This window comes from Bos mutus, chromosome 21 (genome assembly GCF_027580195.1).
Source record: "Bos mutus isolate GX-2022 chromosome 21, NWIPB_WYAK_1.1, whole genome shotgun sequence".
NCBI lineage: Eukaryota > Metazoa > Chordata > Mammalia > Artiodactyla > Bovidae > Bos > Bos mutus.
Window position 1 is genome coordinate 28,813,323 of NC_091637.1, and position 17,690 is coordinate 28,831,012.

General features: G+C 42.0%; 1 protein-coding gene across 2 annotated transcripts in view; it reads right to left on the reverse strand.

Annotated features, from left to right (window-relative positions):
• The window catches only part of LOC102272741 (neuronal acetylcholine receptor subunit alpha-7), a 142,237-nt gene that overhangs the window by 12,303 nt on the left and 112,244 nt on the right, over nt 1-17,690 (reverse strand). For both annotated transcript variants that reach the window (XM_005893727.2, XM_070358498.1), the window contains 4 exons: nt 13,436-13,603; nt 5,618-5,812; nt 4,180-4,266; nt 555-664 (listed from right to left, as the gene is read on the reverse strand). In XM_005893727.2, the coding sequence (XP_005893789.2) occupies nt 555-664; nt 4,180-4,266; nt 5,618-5,812; nt 13,436-13,603 (560 nt within the window). The remainder of the gene's footprint in view (nt 1-554; nt 665-4,179; nt 4,267-5,617; nt 5,813-13,435; nt 13,604-17,690) is intronic.

A 17,690-nucleotide genomic window follows, 5' to 3' on the forward strand; every position in this document is an offset into this window, starting at 1 on the left:
TCAATGTTCTTTGTTCTGACAAGATATAAAACTGTGCTGAAAATCCTGCTTCTCCAGAGCAGTTTCTCAGAGTCATCTGGGAAGTTGGTTTCCAGGCTAGCCCTCAGTTTGATAAAATTCCTTTCTATTCTTATTGTTTATTGATTATTTTGTCGACAACTGAATGTATATGTGTACACTGCTCACTGTCTCTTACTCTTTTCACTCCTCATTCTGTTTTGAAGCTCCAACCAGCAGCTGTCGTCTTCTGTGTTGCTTCTAACACTGTATGTGCAGAAAGGAGGTTTAGAAACACTGTTCAGTGAGAGATGCAGAGTGGTGGCCTAAGCCCATTTCTGGGATGTCAGATTGTAAGGACAGCCCTGTGGGATTCTGACAGCACTCACCCTGCTCCCCGGGATGCAGAGATATGCAGACATGTGAGGAACTGTAGCTTTTTGTTTTGGAATCCAAGTTTTTTGGGGGATTTTTTAAAATAGATGTCATCCTTGGAGCCCCCTCTGGGGAAGGCACCCTGACCCCTCTTCTGGTGGAGTTGCTGGGGAGGAACTCACCCACTTGGGCATCTTGCCACCATCGGGGTCGTGGTGGTGGTACTGTAGCACGATCACCGTGACAACCACAGAGAGGCCCACGATGATCATGGTGCTGGCGAAGTACTGGGCTGCAGAGAGCGCAGATGCAGGGGTGTTACCACAGCACGGTGTGGGGAACCCAGACGGTGGCATCCTGACCAGGGGCTGGGGAGTGAGGCTCAAGAGCACAGCGTGACTTCTTCCAGGCCTGCAGCCCACAGCCCACAGCATACAGAGCTGCCTCCTCCAGTCCTGGTGAGCAGCCTCACCAGCTGATTGAACTTTCAGGAACCCTGACTGCTTCGTCCTTCAGTGAAAGTTAAGTGCACCTCATAGGACGGTGATAAGGTTGTCTGATAAGGAAGCATCATTGTCAGAACTGAAACCACTGGTACACAGAGGAGGTGGTCACGACAGTTATGACTGCAGGCCACGGGCAGGCTGCAGAGGTCTAGCAAGGGCAGATCGGGTGCCACCCAGCTGTCTTTTCAGGCCTGGAAAATGACTCTACTTACAGTAGGCTCTGGCTCCATCAACCCAGGGCCATGGGGGTGGGGAGTGCCAGCTGGCCAGTCTGAGGAAGAGGTCAGCTGCAGTGTCCTTTCAGGCTGAGAACATCAGCTTCAGCTTTGATGGTAAGGATGCGTTTCTCTACCTTGGCCCAGGTGAGAAGCAGCATGGAGCTCCTTCCTGGTACACTGGCTGTCATCTGTGAGCCTAAATGGCCACTTAGCCTCTCTGGGCCTCAGGTCTCTACTGTATAACAGGGACAGAAATGCCTTCTCTGCCGGGTTGGTACAGAGATTAACAATTTTAGGGGCCAAGAGTACAGGAAAAAGTTGGCACAGGTGGGCATTCTTTAACTGTCAACTATGATTATTAAACCTTCAGTGTGGAGGAGCGATAAATTAGGAGATTGGGATTAACACATACACTACTATATATAAAATAGATAACCAATAAGGACCTACTGTATAGCACAGGGAACTCTACTCAACATTTTGTAATAACCTATAAAGGAAAAGAATCTGAAAAACTATATATAATATATATATATATATATAAATGTAAAAACTGAATCACTGTGCTGTATGCCTGAAACCAACAAGATACTGCAAATCAATCATACTTCAAAACATAATAAAAAAGGGATTAGAAGCATGGATTCAAGTGCAAAAAGAGTATTAAAAATAATGAAACAAAAATATGTATGATCAACGCCTCCTTAAACAAGCAAAACAATAAATTATCCTAACATAAATGCAATAAATAGATAAACCTTCATTGTGGCTATCCACCAAGGGGCTGAGCTCTTAAACAGACATCCTTGTACAAGGCTAAGTATGTGGTCATACACCTGGTTAAAAACACCTCCTACCCTCCAGGCAGGCAGGAACTCATTGCTTTCCGATGGAGACCAAGAGGAACATACAAGGAGCTACTGGAGGAGGACATTTGAGACTTGACATCAGCATCAGGGACCTCTGGGAAGGGGAGGGAAGGGGGACCAAACCATGACTGTTATGGGCTGCATACTGTGTACCCCTAAAATTTGTACATTGAAGTTCTAAACAACAAGTACTTTAGAATGTGACTGTGTTTGAAGAAAGGGCCTTCAAAGAGGAGACTAATTACCGTGAGATTGTTAGTGTGGCACCTGGTCCAAACTGGCTGGTGTCCTTATAAAAAGGGGAAATCTGGGAACTCAAAGGGGCACAGAGATATGAAGACACAGAGGAAAGACCATGTCGGGGAACAGCAGAGGGTACCTGTCTGCGAGACAAGGAGGGAGACCAACCCTGCTGGCCCTTTGATCCTGGATGCACAGCCTTCAAAACCGGGAACAAATAAATTTCTCTTGTGTAAGCCATCCAGTCTGAGGACTTTCATTGTGGCAGCCTTAGCAGACTCATACAGTGACCTACAGAGATCCAGGGGGACTGGATCCCACAGCTGAAATCTTGACAACAGAGGTCGAAGGCCAACAGCTGTCCTTCTTCTAGAAGGCCTTCCAGAAGGCCATTCCATTCTTCTAGATGTGGGCTAGGCAGCCGCCGAGCCTGTGGGTTCATCAGACATCAGGGCCTGCTGACTGCCTGGTTAAGGGTGGTTTCTGCTGCAGGTCTCTACTAAAACTGAAAGGATGGGGTCAGAAGGTCAGGTTGAAGTATCCTTGTTTCTGGGATGGTTCTGAGAAAAACATGACATCCACAGAGGCTCTTTATACCTATAGGCTCTCTGGTCAAATATTATACATCCAGGAAGCTCCAAGAAGAAGGGCCTTGGCTTCTGAATTTGGGAAGTGAAGCCTGAGGGTATCACGTAAGGACCCCTATTCCTACTTACCCCTGGTTAACTACACAGGACTGCCACTGTATAAACTGCTTTTCTCTTTCTGACCTCCACCATCAAGTGGGAGTGGGGACTCTCATCAAACCTAATATCTACTGGCAGCATGTTTGCTTCCTGTCCTCACAACTGGCTTGGAGGTGTGGTTTCCTGACCAGGAACCGAACCTTGACTGCAATAGCCAGGGTATTGGGTCCTCTCTGGGCCACTGAGCACCCCTGCTCTGCATGTTCCTGTTTACTCCAGTTCAGTCCAGTCCAGGGAGGTGCATAGCAACAGGTGATGCTGCCTCCTGTGTTTGTTCTCTCTCCCTGGGCAGACCATCGTCTTTACACCTGCCTTTGTGTGTGGTTTGTTTGCTCTCTCTACATCTCCTCTGCTAGACCAGTCCCTGCTTAACCTACATCACACTCACATGACTGACTGTCTCCTTAATCACAGAGCTAATCAATAAATACCTACAGACTTTTCCCCCACAGCCAGCTAGTGAGTGTTCAAATCTTTAGATTAGAATGGCTCCTGATTCATAATTTAACAAGGGAAGACCTCTGTACCTGGAAGGTACTCAGCCCAAGGGGCTGAGAGGGTTGTGACCCTTCGCTGGTTTCCCTGGTAACCAATGGACCAATCGGACTTCAATTCTCTTAGGTAACCGATGGGGTGTCACTCCATAACCCTTTTGCTTCAGATGTGTAAGATCTCCCATCTATCAAACCATTGGTGTCTCCGGGCTCTTTCTTCTGTCTAAAGTCTGGGCAAGTACAGGGCTGGCAGGCCTGTGGGGTGTATCCCAACATGCGGCCAAAATACATTTGTCCTGTTCACCTTCTCTCACAAGCTTGAACTTTCTACAGAGATGTCAACTTATCTTGGGAAACAACAGCTAAGAGTTAAAGTGTGACAATGAATTTGTGGAAAAACAGTGACTCAAGCTAAAATAATGAATCTCTGATGGTAAAAATCTCTGGCTCCATAACAAGTGTGTGGAGAGGTGCATTGTGGGAGGAAAGGGGGCATTTCTGCATCTTAAGGCCAAACCACAAAGCTGGATTCCCTGTCCCCTTCTGTATGCCCAGGTAAGCAGAGGCCATGAGTCAACTCTGAGTAATTAAAGCAAGTCATCCCCTCACAGCAGAAAGGGGCAGTGTGCAGCTCTCTGGGGTCCTGGAGGACATGTTTCTGCTCTCTGCCTGTGCTGGGAAATCCCAGGCACTGTCGAAGCCCAGGTCTTTAGAGGAGCCGGCTGCTTGCTTACCTATTAAGGGCACTGAGTCAGAGGTCGCAGGCATGATCTCAGCTACCAGCAGCATGAAGACGGTGAGGGAGAGTAAAACTGTGATTCCTGAAACAGAGACACATACTGATCCCTGAGACAGAAAAGAACGCAAGGCCTGAACTCCAGGCAACCTGAGAGTCAAAGGAGGTATGAGGGTGGTATTCCCAACACCAAATGGAATGCCTGGTTTTCTATATTCACAGGAATGGGCATTTTTCTGAGGACTGTTGAGAAATCCCTGGACAGACAAACTTAGAAGCCAGAACTTAGAACATCTCAAAATAAATCACTGACTTCAGCACACATATCTTTTATTATTAATACATTAGTATCTAGAGGTAATTTCCAAGCAGCAGGAAAAACAAGAGATACAGTTGGAAGACATGGCTTCTGGTCTTGACTTTGCTACTTACTAGCTGTGAGACCTTGGATAAGTCATTTATGTGCCCAAGCTGAGCCCTATGAATAAAAATATCACCTGCTCTATCAATAAACAATAGATGTTGCAGCCATCAAGCCATCACATTGCAGACTCCCAGATGGTGCACCCTGAGGACACTCAGGATGAGAAAACACAGGATACTGGCCTTGGAGAGCTCAGGTATACATCACAGGAATGATTTCAGGGAACCCAGACTCTTTGCATCTTCCCAAGCATAGGAAAGCACTAAATTTATTAACTTGAGAAGTCTGGTTTTTAAATAGTAATCTTTTGATGTTTCAACTACTCTGTCTGTGGCAAAAACTCCTAAATATATCCTAGTTTCTTCCTTACCTCTTTGGAGCAGTCCCTCAGAGCTATCTGGGATGCTTTAGCCCGAGCCTGAAGTCCTTAGAAAGTCCACCAAATAAAACATAATTTCACTTTTTGGTTGAGCTTTGTAGTCAGAAAGTCGACTACAGTAGTCAGACACTTGTAGTCAGAAGTTATAGGTTTGAGAATGATTTCTATGTATATCAAACACAATCTTTAGTAACTCTTTGAGATGTTGCGGGACTCATTTCACCAATCTAATTCATAGTTTTCTTATCTTCCTATTGGATGATGGTAAAGAATTACATTGTGTGTGACCATATAGAAATGCAAGCTGATACTATATTAAACTTAACGGTGTTCTGCCCACAACATATCCCAGCTGGCTGCCACCAAGGGGTGGGGAGGGGTGTCAGGAGGCGAGAAGGCACAGGCCCCTCAGGGAAGAACTGGTCCTTCCCTTGGCATTCCCATCCTCTCTGCAGGATCAGAGGAGCTTGTGGGATCTCAGGAGGGCCTGGCCACCCCGCACAGGGGGCTGTGGTGTCAGGGAGTCACCCTGGGCTGGGATGTACTGAGCAGACCCTGGATGTCTCTGCACTGGGCCCCTGACTGCCACCCTCAAAGCCGGCCCCTCCCATCCAGCTCAGACCCAGTACTCACCCAGGGAGATTTTCTCTCCAGAGTCTGCAGGGAGCAAGAAGACGAGGAGGGCTAGGGCAGAGATGAGCACACAGGGGATGAGCAGGTTGAGGCCGTAGTAGAGAGTCCTGCGGCGGATGGTGACTGTGAAGGTCACATCTGGGTAGGGTTCTTTGCAGCACTCGTAGAACTTCTCACTCCGCTTGCCCAAGACCCCTTCATTGCCGGGGGCGGGGGGAGAGAGGAGGGAGCCACCATTGAAACAAGGGGACCTGTTGGTTTTAAGGGGTTGTAACACACACAGAGGCGTGGAATTTGCCAAGTACAGAAAACTGGCTGTTTGAATAAATGCTTTAGCTTTAATATATATTTATTTAAGAGTACCTTAGTGATATTTGAACAAACTGGCAGATTTTTTTTTTGACTGCAGATTATATGATTTTTTTATTTTTGTCACTTTTTTAACTGAAGGATAATTGCTTTACAGAATTTTGTTTTGTCAAACAATAATCAACCATAGGTACACCCATGTCCCCTCCCTCCCGAACCTCCCTCCCATTCCTCTACCCATTCTACCCTTCTAGATTGTCACAGAGCCCTTGTTTGAGTTCCCTGAGTCATGTAGCAGATTCCCACTGGCTATCTATTTTACATATGGTATTGTAAGTTTCCATGTTACTCTCTCCATACATCTCACCCTCTTCTTCCTCCCCACCCACCATGTCCATAGGTCTGTTCTCTATGTCTGTTTCTCCATTGCTGCCCTTAATTCATCAGTGCCTCTTTCTAGATTCCATATATATGTGTAAGTATATGATATTTATATTCCTCTTTCTGACTTACATCACTCTGTATAATAGGCTCTAGGTTCATCCACTTCATTAGAACTGACTCAAATGTGTTCCTTTTTACAGCTGAGCAGTACTCCACTGTAGATATGTACCATAGCTTCTTGATTCATTCATTTGTCATTGGACATCTAGGTTGCTTCCATGTTCTAGCTATTGTAAATAGTGCTGCAATGAACACTGGGGTACATGGGTCTTTTTCAATTTTGGTTTCCTCAGGGTATATGTCTAGAAGTGGGATTGCTAGGTCATATGGTGGTTTTATTCCTAGTTTTTTAAGGAATCTCCACACTGTCTTCTATAGTGGCTGTATCAATTTACATTCCTATCAGCAATGCAAGAGGGTTCCCTTTCTTCACGCCCTCTCCAGTATTTATTGTTTGTAGACTCTTTGATGATGGCCATTTTGACTGGTGTGAGGTGGTATCTCATTGTAGTTTTGATTTGCATTTCTCTAATAATGAGCGATGTTGAGCATCCTTTCATGTGTTAGCCATCTTTATGTCTTCTTTGGAGAAATGTCTATTTAGGTCTTTTTCCCACTTTTTGATTGGGTTGTTTGTTTTTCTGGTATTGAGTTGTATGAGCTGCTTATATTATTTTGGAAATTAATCCTTTGTCAGTTGTTTCCTTTGCTATTACTTTCTCCCATTCTGAGGGTTGTCTTTTCACCTTGTTTGTAGTTTCATTTGCTGTGCAAAACTTAAGTTTAATTTAGCCCCACTTGTTTATTTTTATTTCCATTACTCTAGGAGGTGGGTCATAGAAATCTTCCTTTGATTTATGGCATCGAGTGTTTTGCCTATGTTTTCTTCTAAGAGTTTTATAGTTTCTGGTCTTACATTTAGGTCTTTGATCCATTTTGAGCTTATCTTTGTGTATGGTATTAGGAAGTGTCCTAATTTCATTCTTTTACAAGTAGCTGTCCAATTTTCCCAGCACCACTTACTAAAGAGGCTATCTTTGCTCCATTGTATATTCTTGCCTCCTTTTAAAAAAATAAGGTACCCATAGGTGAGTGGATTTATCTCTGGGCTCTCTATCTTGTTCCATTGGTCTATATTTCTGTTTTGTGCCAAACTGTCTTGATGACTGTAGCTTTGTAGTATAATCTGAAGTCAGGAAGGTTGATTTCTCCAGCTCCATTCTTCTTTTTCAAGACTGCTTTGGCTATTTAGGGTCTCGTGTTTCCATATGAATTGTGAAGTTTTTGGTTCTAGTTCTGTGAAAAATGCCATTAGTAATTTGATGGGGACCACACTGAATCTGTAGATTGTAATTGGTAGTATTGCCACTTTTCACAATATTGATTCTTTCTACCCAGGAACATGGAATATCTCTCCATCTGTTTATGTTGTCTTTGGTTTATTGCATCAGTGTCTTATAATTTTCCATATACAGTTCTATGTTTCCTTAGGTAGGTTTATTCCCAGATATTTTATTCTTTTTTATTGCAATGGTGAATGGAATTGATTCCTTAATTTCTCTTTTGGATTTTTCATTGTTAGTATACAGAAATGTAAGTGATTTCTGTGTATTGACCGTGTATCTCATGACTTTGCTGAATTCACTGATCAGCTCTAGTAATATTCTGATAGTTTCTTTTGGGTTTTCTATGTATAGTATCATGTCATCTGCAAACAGTGAGAGTTTTACTTCTTTTTTTCCAGTCTGGATTCTTTTTCTTTTTCTTCTCTGATTCTCATAGTGAGGACTTCCAAAACTATGTTGAATAACAGTGGTGAGATTAGACACCCTTGTCTTGTTCCTGATCTTAGAGAGAATGCTTTTAGTTTTTCACCACTGAGAATGTTTGTTGTGGGCTTATCATATATGGCCTTTACTATGTTGAGGTAGGTTCCTTCTATGTCCATTTTTTTGAAGTGTTTTTTAATCATAAATGGATGCTTAATATTATTGAAGGCTTTTTATGCATCTATTGAATGATCATATGGTTTTTTATCTTTCAATTTGTTAATATGGTATATCATATTGATTCATTTGTGTATATTGAAGAATCCTTGCATCCCTGGAATAAACCTGACTTGATCATGGTACATCAGCTTTTTAATGTGTTGTTAAATTCTGTTTGCTAGAATTTTGTTGAGGATTTTTACATCTATGTTCATCAGTGATACTGGACTGTAATTTTCTTCTTTTGTGTTGTCTTTGTCTGGTTTTGGTATCGGGGTGATTGTGGCCTCATACAATGAGTTTGGAAATGTTCCTTCCTCTGCAGTTTTTTGGAAGAGTTTCAGAAAAATAGTCATTAGCTCTTCTCTGAATGTTTGACAGAATTTTCCTATCAAGTCATCTTGCCCTGGGCTTTAGTTTTTTGGGGGAGATTTCTGATCACAGTTTCGATTTCAGCATTTGTAATTCACTTCTTCATAATATCTATTTCTTCTTGGTTCAGTCTTGGGAAGTTGAACTTTTCTACGAATCTGTCCGTTTCCTCTATGTTGTCCATTTTATTAGCATGTAGTTGCTCATAATATTTTTTTATGATCCTTTGTGTTTCTATGTTATCTGTTGTAACCTCTTCTTTTCCATTTCTAATTTTATTTTATTTTTCTCCCTTTTCTTCTTGATGGGTCTAGTTAGTGGTTTGTCGATTTTATTTATCTTCTCAAAGAACCAGCTTTTAGTTTTATTAATCTTTGCTATGTTTCCTACATTTATTTGTCATTTATTTCTGCTCTGATCTTTATGATTTCTTTCCCTCTGTTGACTTTGGGTTGTTTTTTTTTTTTTTTTGTTCTTCTTTTTCCAGCTGCTTTTAAGACGTAGAGTTAGGTTGTCTATTTGATGCTTTTCTTGTTTCTTGAGGTAGGACTGTATTGCTAAAAACTTTCCTCTTAGAACTGCTTTTGCTAAATCCCGTCGTGTTTTCATTGTCATTAGTTTCTAGGAATCTTTTGATTTCCCTTCTTCTTTCTTCAGTAACTTCTTTGTTATTTAGTAGTATATTATTTAATCTCCATGAGTTCGTGTTTTTTGCAGTTTTTTCCCCCTGCAGTTGATATCTAGTCTCATAGCACTGTTATCAGAAAAAATGCTTGATACGATTTCAATTTTCTTAAATTTACTGAAGCATGATTTGTGGTCCAAGATGCGGTCTATCCTGGAGAATGATCTATGTGCACTTAAGAAGAAAACGTATTCTTCCTTTATTTTGATGGAAAGCCTGAAGATATCGATCAGGTCCATTTGGTCTAATGTTTCATTTAAGGTTTGTGTTTCCTTATTGATTCGCTTTTGATGATTTGTCCATTGGTGTAAGAGGGGATGTTAAAGTCCTCTACTAGTATTGTGTTACTCTCAATTTCCCCTCTTATACCTGTTAGCGTTTGCCTTATGTACTGAGGTGCTCCTATGTTGGGTGCATAAATATTTACAATTGTAATGTCTTCTTGGATTGATCCCTTGATCATTATGTAGTGTCCTTCTTTATCTCACAATATTCTTTATTTTAAAGTCTATTTTGTCTGAAATAACGATTGCCACTCTGGCTTTCTTCTGATTTCCATTCACATGGAATATCTTTTCCCATCCTTTTACTTTCAGTCTGTATGTGTCTCAAGGTCTGAAGTGGGGCTCTTGTAGGCAGTGTATATATATGGGTCTTGCTTTTGTATCCATTCAGTCAGTCTGTGTCTTTTGGCTGGTGCATTTAATCCATTTACATTTAAGGTAATTATTGATATATCTATTCCTATTGTGGAGAAGGAAATGGCAACCCACTCCAGGACTCTTGCCTGGGAAATTCCATGGACAGAGGAGCCTGGCAGACTGTAGTCCATGGGATCACAAAGAGTCAGATGCAACTGAGTGACTAAATAGCATATTCTTATTGGCATTATCCTAATCATTTGGGGTTTGTTTTTGTCATTTTTTCCTTTCTCTTATGTTTACTGGCTATGTAAGTCCTTTTAGTATTTGTTGTAAGGCTGGTTTGGTGGTGCTAAATTCTCTTAACTTTTGATTGTGAAGCTTTTGATTTATTCATCAATTTTGAATGAGATTTTTGCCAGGTATAGTAATATTAGCTGTAGATTTTTTTTTTCCAGTACTTTAAATATATCCTGCCATTCCCTTCTGGCCTGCAGAGTTTCTGCTGAAAGAGCCACTGTTAATCCTATGGGGTTTCCCCTGTGTGTTACTTGTTGCCTTTCCCTTGCTGCTTTCAATGTTCTTTCTTTGTGCTTAATCTCTGGTAGCTTGATTAATATGTGTCTTGATGTGCTTCTCTTTGGGATTATCCTATAAGGGACTCTCTGCACTTGTTGGACTTGACTGTTTTCTTTTCCATGTTGGGGAAGTTTTCAACTATAATTTCTTCAAAAATGTTCTCAGTGCCTTTCTTTTCTTCTTCTTATTCTTCTGGGGCCCCTATAACTCAAATGGTGGTGCATTTAATATTGTCCCAAAGGTCTCTGAGGCTCTCCTCAATTCTTTTAATTCTTTTTCCTTTATTCTGCTCTTCAGCAGTTATTTCCACCATTCTATCTTCCAGCTCACTTATTCATTCTTCTGCCTCAGTTATTCTGCTACTGGTTCCTTCTTGAGTATTTTTAATTTCAGTAATTGTGGTATTCATCTATATTTGCTTATTCTTAATTTCTTCTATGTCTTCGGTGATTGTATTAACTGTGTTAATTGTATCTTGGATTTTCTCCATTCTATTTTCAAGTCTTTGGAGCATCTTTACTATCATTATTCTGAATTCTCTTTCAGGCAGACTGCTTATTTCCTCTTCACTGATTTGGCCTTGTGAGTTTCTACCTTGTTCTCATTTGTGCTGTATTTCTCTTTTTTTCCTTTTTTTTTCCTAACTTGCTCCACTTGAGGTCTCCTTTTCTCAGGCTTTAGGGTTGTATTCCTTCTTCCTTTTGGTTTTTGCCCTTTGAGGGAAAAGTTGGTTGAGTAATTTGTGTTGACTTCTTGTTAGGGGTGACTTGTGCCTATGTTCTAGTGGGAGGAGATCAAGTAGATCAGGTAGGTAATTACAGAAATGTTGGGACATATACACACACTTCCACACACATAGTTATAACCAAAGTATTCTAAAGAAGAGTACAGGAGATTGACCTGGTGAGCAGGAGAAACCAAAAGTGATATTGACTAACTAAAAGCCGAGCTAACTAACGCTCAATCTGGAAAACTGGGCCTGAGCAGAGTACCACCTGAGGAATATAGCAAAGAGAGCTCAACAATTTAACTTACTTGGTGAAAGAAGAAAGTGTGTAGGAAAAAAGGGAGAAGAAAAAAAGAGAAAAAAAAAAAAAAGAGGAGAGGGAGAGGAAAGAGAAAAGGAAGGGGTGGAAAAGAGGGTTAAAAAGAGAGAGAAGAGAAAAAATAGAAAAGCAAAGATAAATGGTTGTATGTAAGAAAGATTCATATATATTTAGGAATAGCTACAGCCGGTAAAGAATTATAAAGAAAAGCAGTTGAATATATCAAAAAACAAAATCAGAAACATCACCAAAAGAAAAAAAGGTGAAAAAGAAAAAAAAATCTTAAAATGATTTTTTTTTAATGAGAAAAACAAAGAGGAAAAGAACACCTCTTTCCAGATGTGGAAAACCACAGCACCACAAAAGGCTAATATGAAGGTAGAAATATGTAGGGGGAATAAACAGTGGATTTATAAGAAAAAAAAAGTTCTCAAGGTCATAGTTCTTGGTTGCGGAGTCTGCTCCCATAGATGGGGTTGGATTAGTGTCCTGTTATATTTTCCTGGTTGGGGGTGCTTGTGCCTGTGTTCTGGTTGATGGAGCTGGATTTCATCTCTCTGAAGGGTGGTGCAGTGTCCAATAGTAGGTTTTGGAGTGTCTATGGGTTCACTATGTCTTTGGGCGGTACTTCTGGCTTTGGCAGTGTTAGATATGTCTATTTCCGCAACCGTGTCAAACTGGCCCTCTCAACATAGCTTCACTGCTGAACTGGAAGATTTTTTTACATATTTGAATTACACATGCTACTGACTGTGTCCCCCTAAAGTTCACATGCTGAAATCCTAACCTCCATAGTGATGGTTATTTGGAGGTGAGCGCCTTAGGTGGTGATTAGGTTATAGAGGGAGCCTCAAGAATGGGATTAGTGCCCTTATAAAAAGAACCCTAGAGAGATCTCCTGTCCCTTTTGCCATGCGAGGACACAGCCTGAAGACACTTGTCTATGAACCAGGAAGCAGGTCCTCACCAGACAGAGTCTGCCAACCCATTGATCTTGAGCCCTTAGTCTCCCAACTTTGAGAAATAAATATCTGTTGTTTATAAGCCACCTGGTCTATGGCATTCTGTTACAATAGTCGGAATGGACTAAGACACCATGATTATAAATAATACACTGTAACTGCTAAGTCACTTCAGTCATGTCCGACTCTATACGACCCCATAGATGGCAGCCCACCAGGCTTCCCCATCCCTGGTATTCTCCAGGCAAGAACACTGGAGTGGATTGCCATTTCCTTCTCCAATGTGTGAAAGTGAAAAGTGAAAGTGAAGTCTCTCAGTAGTGTCTGACTCTTAGCGATCCATGGACTGCAGCCTGCCAGGTTCCTCCGTCCATGTGATTTTCCAGGCAAGAGTACTGGAGTGGGGTGCCACTGCCTTCTCCAATACAGTGTAAACTCAATACCATTATAAACATAATTATTGTTTTTCTATTTAAATCATTAAATACAGGTTCTCATCAACTGCAATTTGCTGTCCCACCTGATTTTAGGGATGGAGCAGATCTGAGTGATACACAGATGCCCATACTTGCACTGACCTTACCATAACTGCAAGTTCCTCATGGAAAGCACTGAATTTTCCAATTGTTTTTTTGTGTGTGTCTAAGCCTAGAGCTCTCAGTAAATCATGGAGAATGCTGCAGGGTTCAGTAAATGCTCATGCTGAAAAGCAGAGTGGAAAATCCCAACCTTTTTAAGTCAGTACAGTAATAAAGCAGCTTCCTTCTAGGTTGCCAGTATTTCTGGGCTTACCCACAAGGTCCCATTCTCCATTTGGGATATAGCCGCTGATGTCTGCCTCCTGCATTTGCAGATCCAAGGACCATCCTCCATAAGACCAGGACCCAAACTTCAGTTTGCACTGCTGCACATCAAAGGGGAACCAGCGCACGTCGATGTAGCAGGAGCTCTTAAAGATGCCTACATGGGCAATAAGACAGACCAAGACCTGTGTTACAGACACACAGCTGTTGGTGGGAATGCAAATTGGTGCAGCCACTATGGAAACAGTACAGAGGCTCCTCAAAAAATTATAAATAGAACTAAATATGATCTTGTAATCCCACTCCTGCATATGCATTCAAAGGAAACAAAATCGGTATCTTAAAGAGCTATCTGGGAAAAAAAAAAAAAAAAAAAAAGCTATCTGCACCCATATTCACTGCAGCATTACTCACAACAGTCAAGACATAAAAACAACTTAAGTGTTTGTTGATGGATAAATAGATAAAATAAAAAATATATATATCTATAATTAAATTTATATGGATTATATGAAATATAATATATTCCTGATGATTATTATTATTCGGCCTTTAAAAAGATGAAAATCTTGCCATTTGCAACAACATGGATGAACCTGGAGGACCTTATGCTAAGTGAAATAAGTCAGACACAGAAAGACACTTCCTGTATAATATCATTTACGTGAAGAATTTGAAAAAAATAAATTTGAACTCAGAAACAGAGAGCAGAATAGTGATTGCCAAGGGCTGGAGGGTGGCAGAAATGGGGGAGAAGTTGATCAAAGGGTACAAACTTTCAGTTGTAAGAGGAGGATTCACTGTGAGGATCTAATATATAGCACCATGACTATAGTTAAAATTTCAAGTATGCCTGAAATTAACTATGTGAGGTGAGGGGTATGTTAATTAATCTGATCGTTGAAATAAATGGTTTCACAACATGTATGCATGTGTGTGTGTATGCATGTGTAAACATATCATACACACACACAGACTTACATATAAGTGCATTCATGCTAAGTCACTTCAATTGTGTCTAACTCTTTGCGACTCTATAGATTGTAGCCTGCCAGGCTCCTCTGTCCATGGGATTCTGGAGTGGGTTGCCATGCCCTCCTCCAAGGGATCTTCCCAACCCAGGGATCGAACCCATGTATATACATACATATATATGTGACACAGATATATATATATCATATATACACACACATATGTATGTGTATATATGTGTGAATGTATATATGATATATACATTTGTCAACTACACCTCGATAATGCTGGAAAAAAAACGCACAGCAATTCCCTGGTCTTCTATTCTGAGAGATTTCTGCGCAAAAAATTAAATGTTCTGTAAACTTTCTCATGCCAAGCACGTGCATCTCCAAATTCTAAACAGTGAGGGACATGTAAAGAATGTTAAAAAATCCAATACAAGCTGATAAAAATAATGAAGCGCTTAGAAACAGACTCTGAAAGCTGTGTGTGTGTGTGTGTGTGTGTGTGTGTGTGTGTGTGTTTGGTGAGGAGTGGAAGGAGCATTTTCTTTATATTAAAAATTGAGGAAATATTTGGTTTATCTAGAAATATATGTGGAAGATAATTTTAACTCGCTTGAATTCTAGATTATAAACAGAACAAAAATAACAGGTTTTAGATGAGGAGGTAGTGTTTGGACAAAAATTAGTTTCCACTGAAAAGGACAGGACAAGTTGGCAGGGAGTTTCCCAGCACGTCACTGAGATAAGCCCACTCCAGTGGGCTTTTATGCCCTTTTATGCCCAAGTGCTCCCTGCTGTCCAGAGAAGGACCAGAAGGCAGTGATGGCACAAATAGCTAAGGGTCCCAGTGTTCTCAGGGACAGGGCAGTGCTCTATAAATCTGCTGCTGCTACTGCTAATAGCAGTCACTTCAGTCGTGTCCAACTCTGTGCGACCCCATAGACGGCAGCCCACTAGGCTCCTCTGTCCCTGGGATTCTTCAGGCAAGAATACTGGAGTGGGTTGCCATTTCCTTCTCCAATGCATGAAAGTGAAAAGTGAAAGTGAAGTCGCTCAGTCGTGCCTGACTCTTAGCGACCCCATGGTCTGGAGCCTACCAGGCTCCTCCATCCATGGGATTTTCCAGGCAAGAGTACTGGAGTGGAGTGCCATTGCCTTCTCCGAATTAGAGAAAGGAAATGCCTCAAAACTCAGAGCATAGCTGAAAAAAACAAGTGAATGGAGGAAGGGACTCAGGGACCCCTTCACCCACAACCAAACTGTGAAAGGATAATAGATTTCCTGTCTCCTCAAGTCTCTTTAAACGGGATTTGCAGCATCACATCCAATGTCTGCAGGAATCTGGAAGTCATTACAGACACTGCCCTCATTATTGGGCTAGATCCCCTGAAACCCTCATTGCCAGTAGAAAATGAACTCTGTAGCTGTAATATTCCATTTCTATGAAATGACCAGAAAAAGAGACTCTCTAGAGACAGAAAGCAGGTCAGTGGTTGCCGGCGGCTGGCAGTGAAGGTGGGGATTAACTGCAAACAGGCAAAAGGGATCTTTAGGGGGGTGATGGCAAATGTTCTAGAACTAGATTGTAGTCGTGGTCCTAAAACTCTGTCAATTTACTAAATATCATTGAATCATCTACCTAAAATGGGTCAGTTGTATGATATGTAATTTATAATACGTATCAATAATGTAATTTATAATACCTCAATAATGCTGTTAAAAAATAAAACTGTGACGGGAAAAAAAGTCATTTCATAACCAAGTCTATTTCAAAGCTTCCACTTGAAACACCTTTTGCCTGTTCAGTTGCTAGAGCAGAGCAGCTTCCCAGACAGGTCTATGTGACCCCAGGTAAAGGCTTGCTGCCCAAACCAGACTGCCCCACACTCTCCAGCCAGGGTAGGGGAGACTCCCACAGTCAAAGCTCAGTGTGCCCTCCTGATGGACTCCAGGGGCCGTGGAGGCTGGGACACAGGCACGGGGCCCAGAGGGGCTGGCGTACAGAGGACTCGTGGGTCAGGAGTGCTGCTCCTGTGGCTGAAAATGACCCCAACCTTTAATACAACCCACAGCCCCATATTCTTCTACATGGATGACTGCTGGAGATCATTTTCCACAATAGCCCTCATGATAAAAGATACAACTTCTAGGTCTGCTGTAAAAGGGTGTACAGTGATGGAAGACCCTCTCCGAGCTCTGTGTTAGGAAGAAGGTTTGCAAGGCCTGAGGGAGGCGAGGAGGGGTTGAGGAAGAAGCAAGGAAGCACAAGCTGTAAGACAGAAAACCTGAAAGTCTGAAGTCCTTCCATCTCCGCAGACAACAGTGGATGGTGTCTGCTTATGACCGGTTCAGTCCCTCACACGTTTGTTTACCTCCACGTGGGCCAGGCTCCTGGTTGATGAGTGGTGGTTCTAATAGGAATAAACACAGCTCCTTCTTTTGGGGTGCTTATCCTCTGTTAACCCGGAACAGCACAAAAACCACCACCCAGTAGGCAAAGCCAGCTCTACTGTGAGCGCTGTGTGTGTGTATATATGTGTGTGTGTGTGTGCAGTATGTAGAGTGTGTAGTGTGTGGTATGCTTTTGTGTAATGTGTCTATTTGTGTGGTGTGGTGTGTGTATGTATGTGGATGGTGGGTAATGTGTATTCATGTGGGGGTGTGTGTGTGTTATGCAGTATGTGTGTGTGGTATGTGGGCTGGTAGTGAGGTGGGAGGTGGCTGCAGGCTGCCTGGGAGCAGGAAGGTAAACAAACAGTTGCAGTAGGGGAAATAACTCTGGGAAAGAACATGTGAAAAACCATCCAGAAGGTTTTTTAAAAATCTGTTAGTATCTCAAGGCCATGAAGCCCAAGTCTCCCACCACATGGCTACTCATGAGTGGCCCAGGGCCCTGCGAACTGATAGGAATGATGGGCTGGTGAGAGGAGATTCAATCCAAGGAAGCAGTTATCCATCAGCTGTCTGAGAAGAAGAGACACGCTTTCAGGAAGAAACCATCAGATTTCACCTCTAAGATGTGAGAAACCATCAGATCTCACCAGCAAGATGCGCTGGACTTTACTGTGCACACTCAAGAAGCCAGCCCAGCAAGGTCAACACCTGGAGGGCAGCACCTGCCCAGGTATCCAGTGCAGTGGGAAGGAAAATTGGGGCTGTGAGGGAAGAAATGGCCAAGGGATTGGCTTGCAGATTGTAAGGAGGATGGAAGTGACCTAACAAAGGAGACTTGTTTCAGTTGTGAAAGAAATTTAGAGAACACAA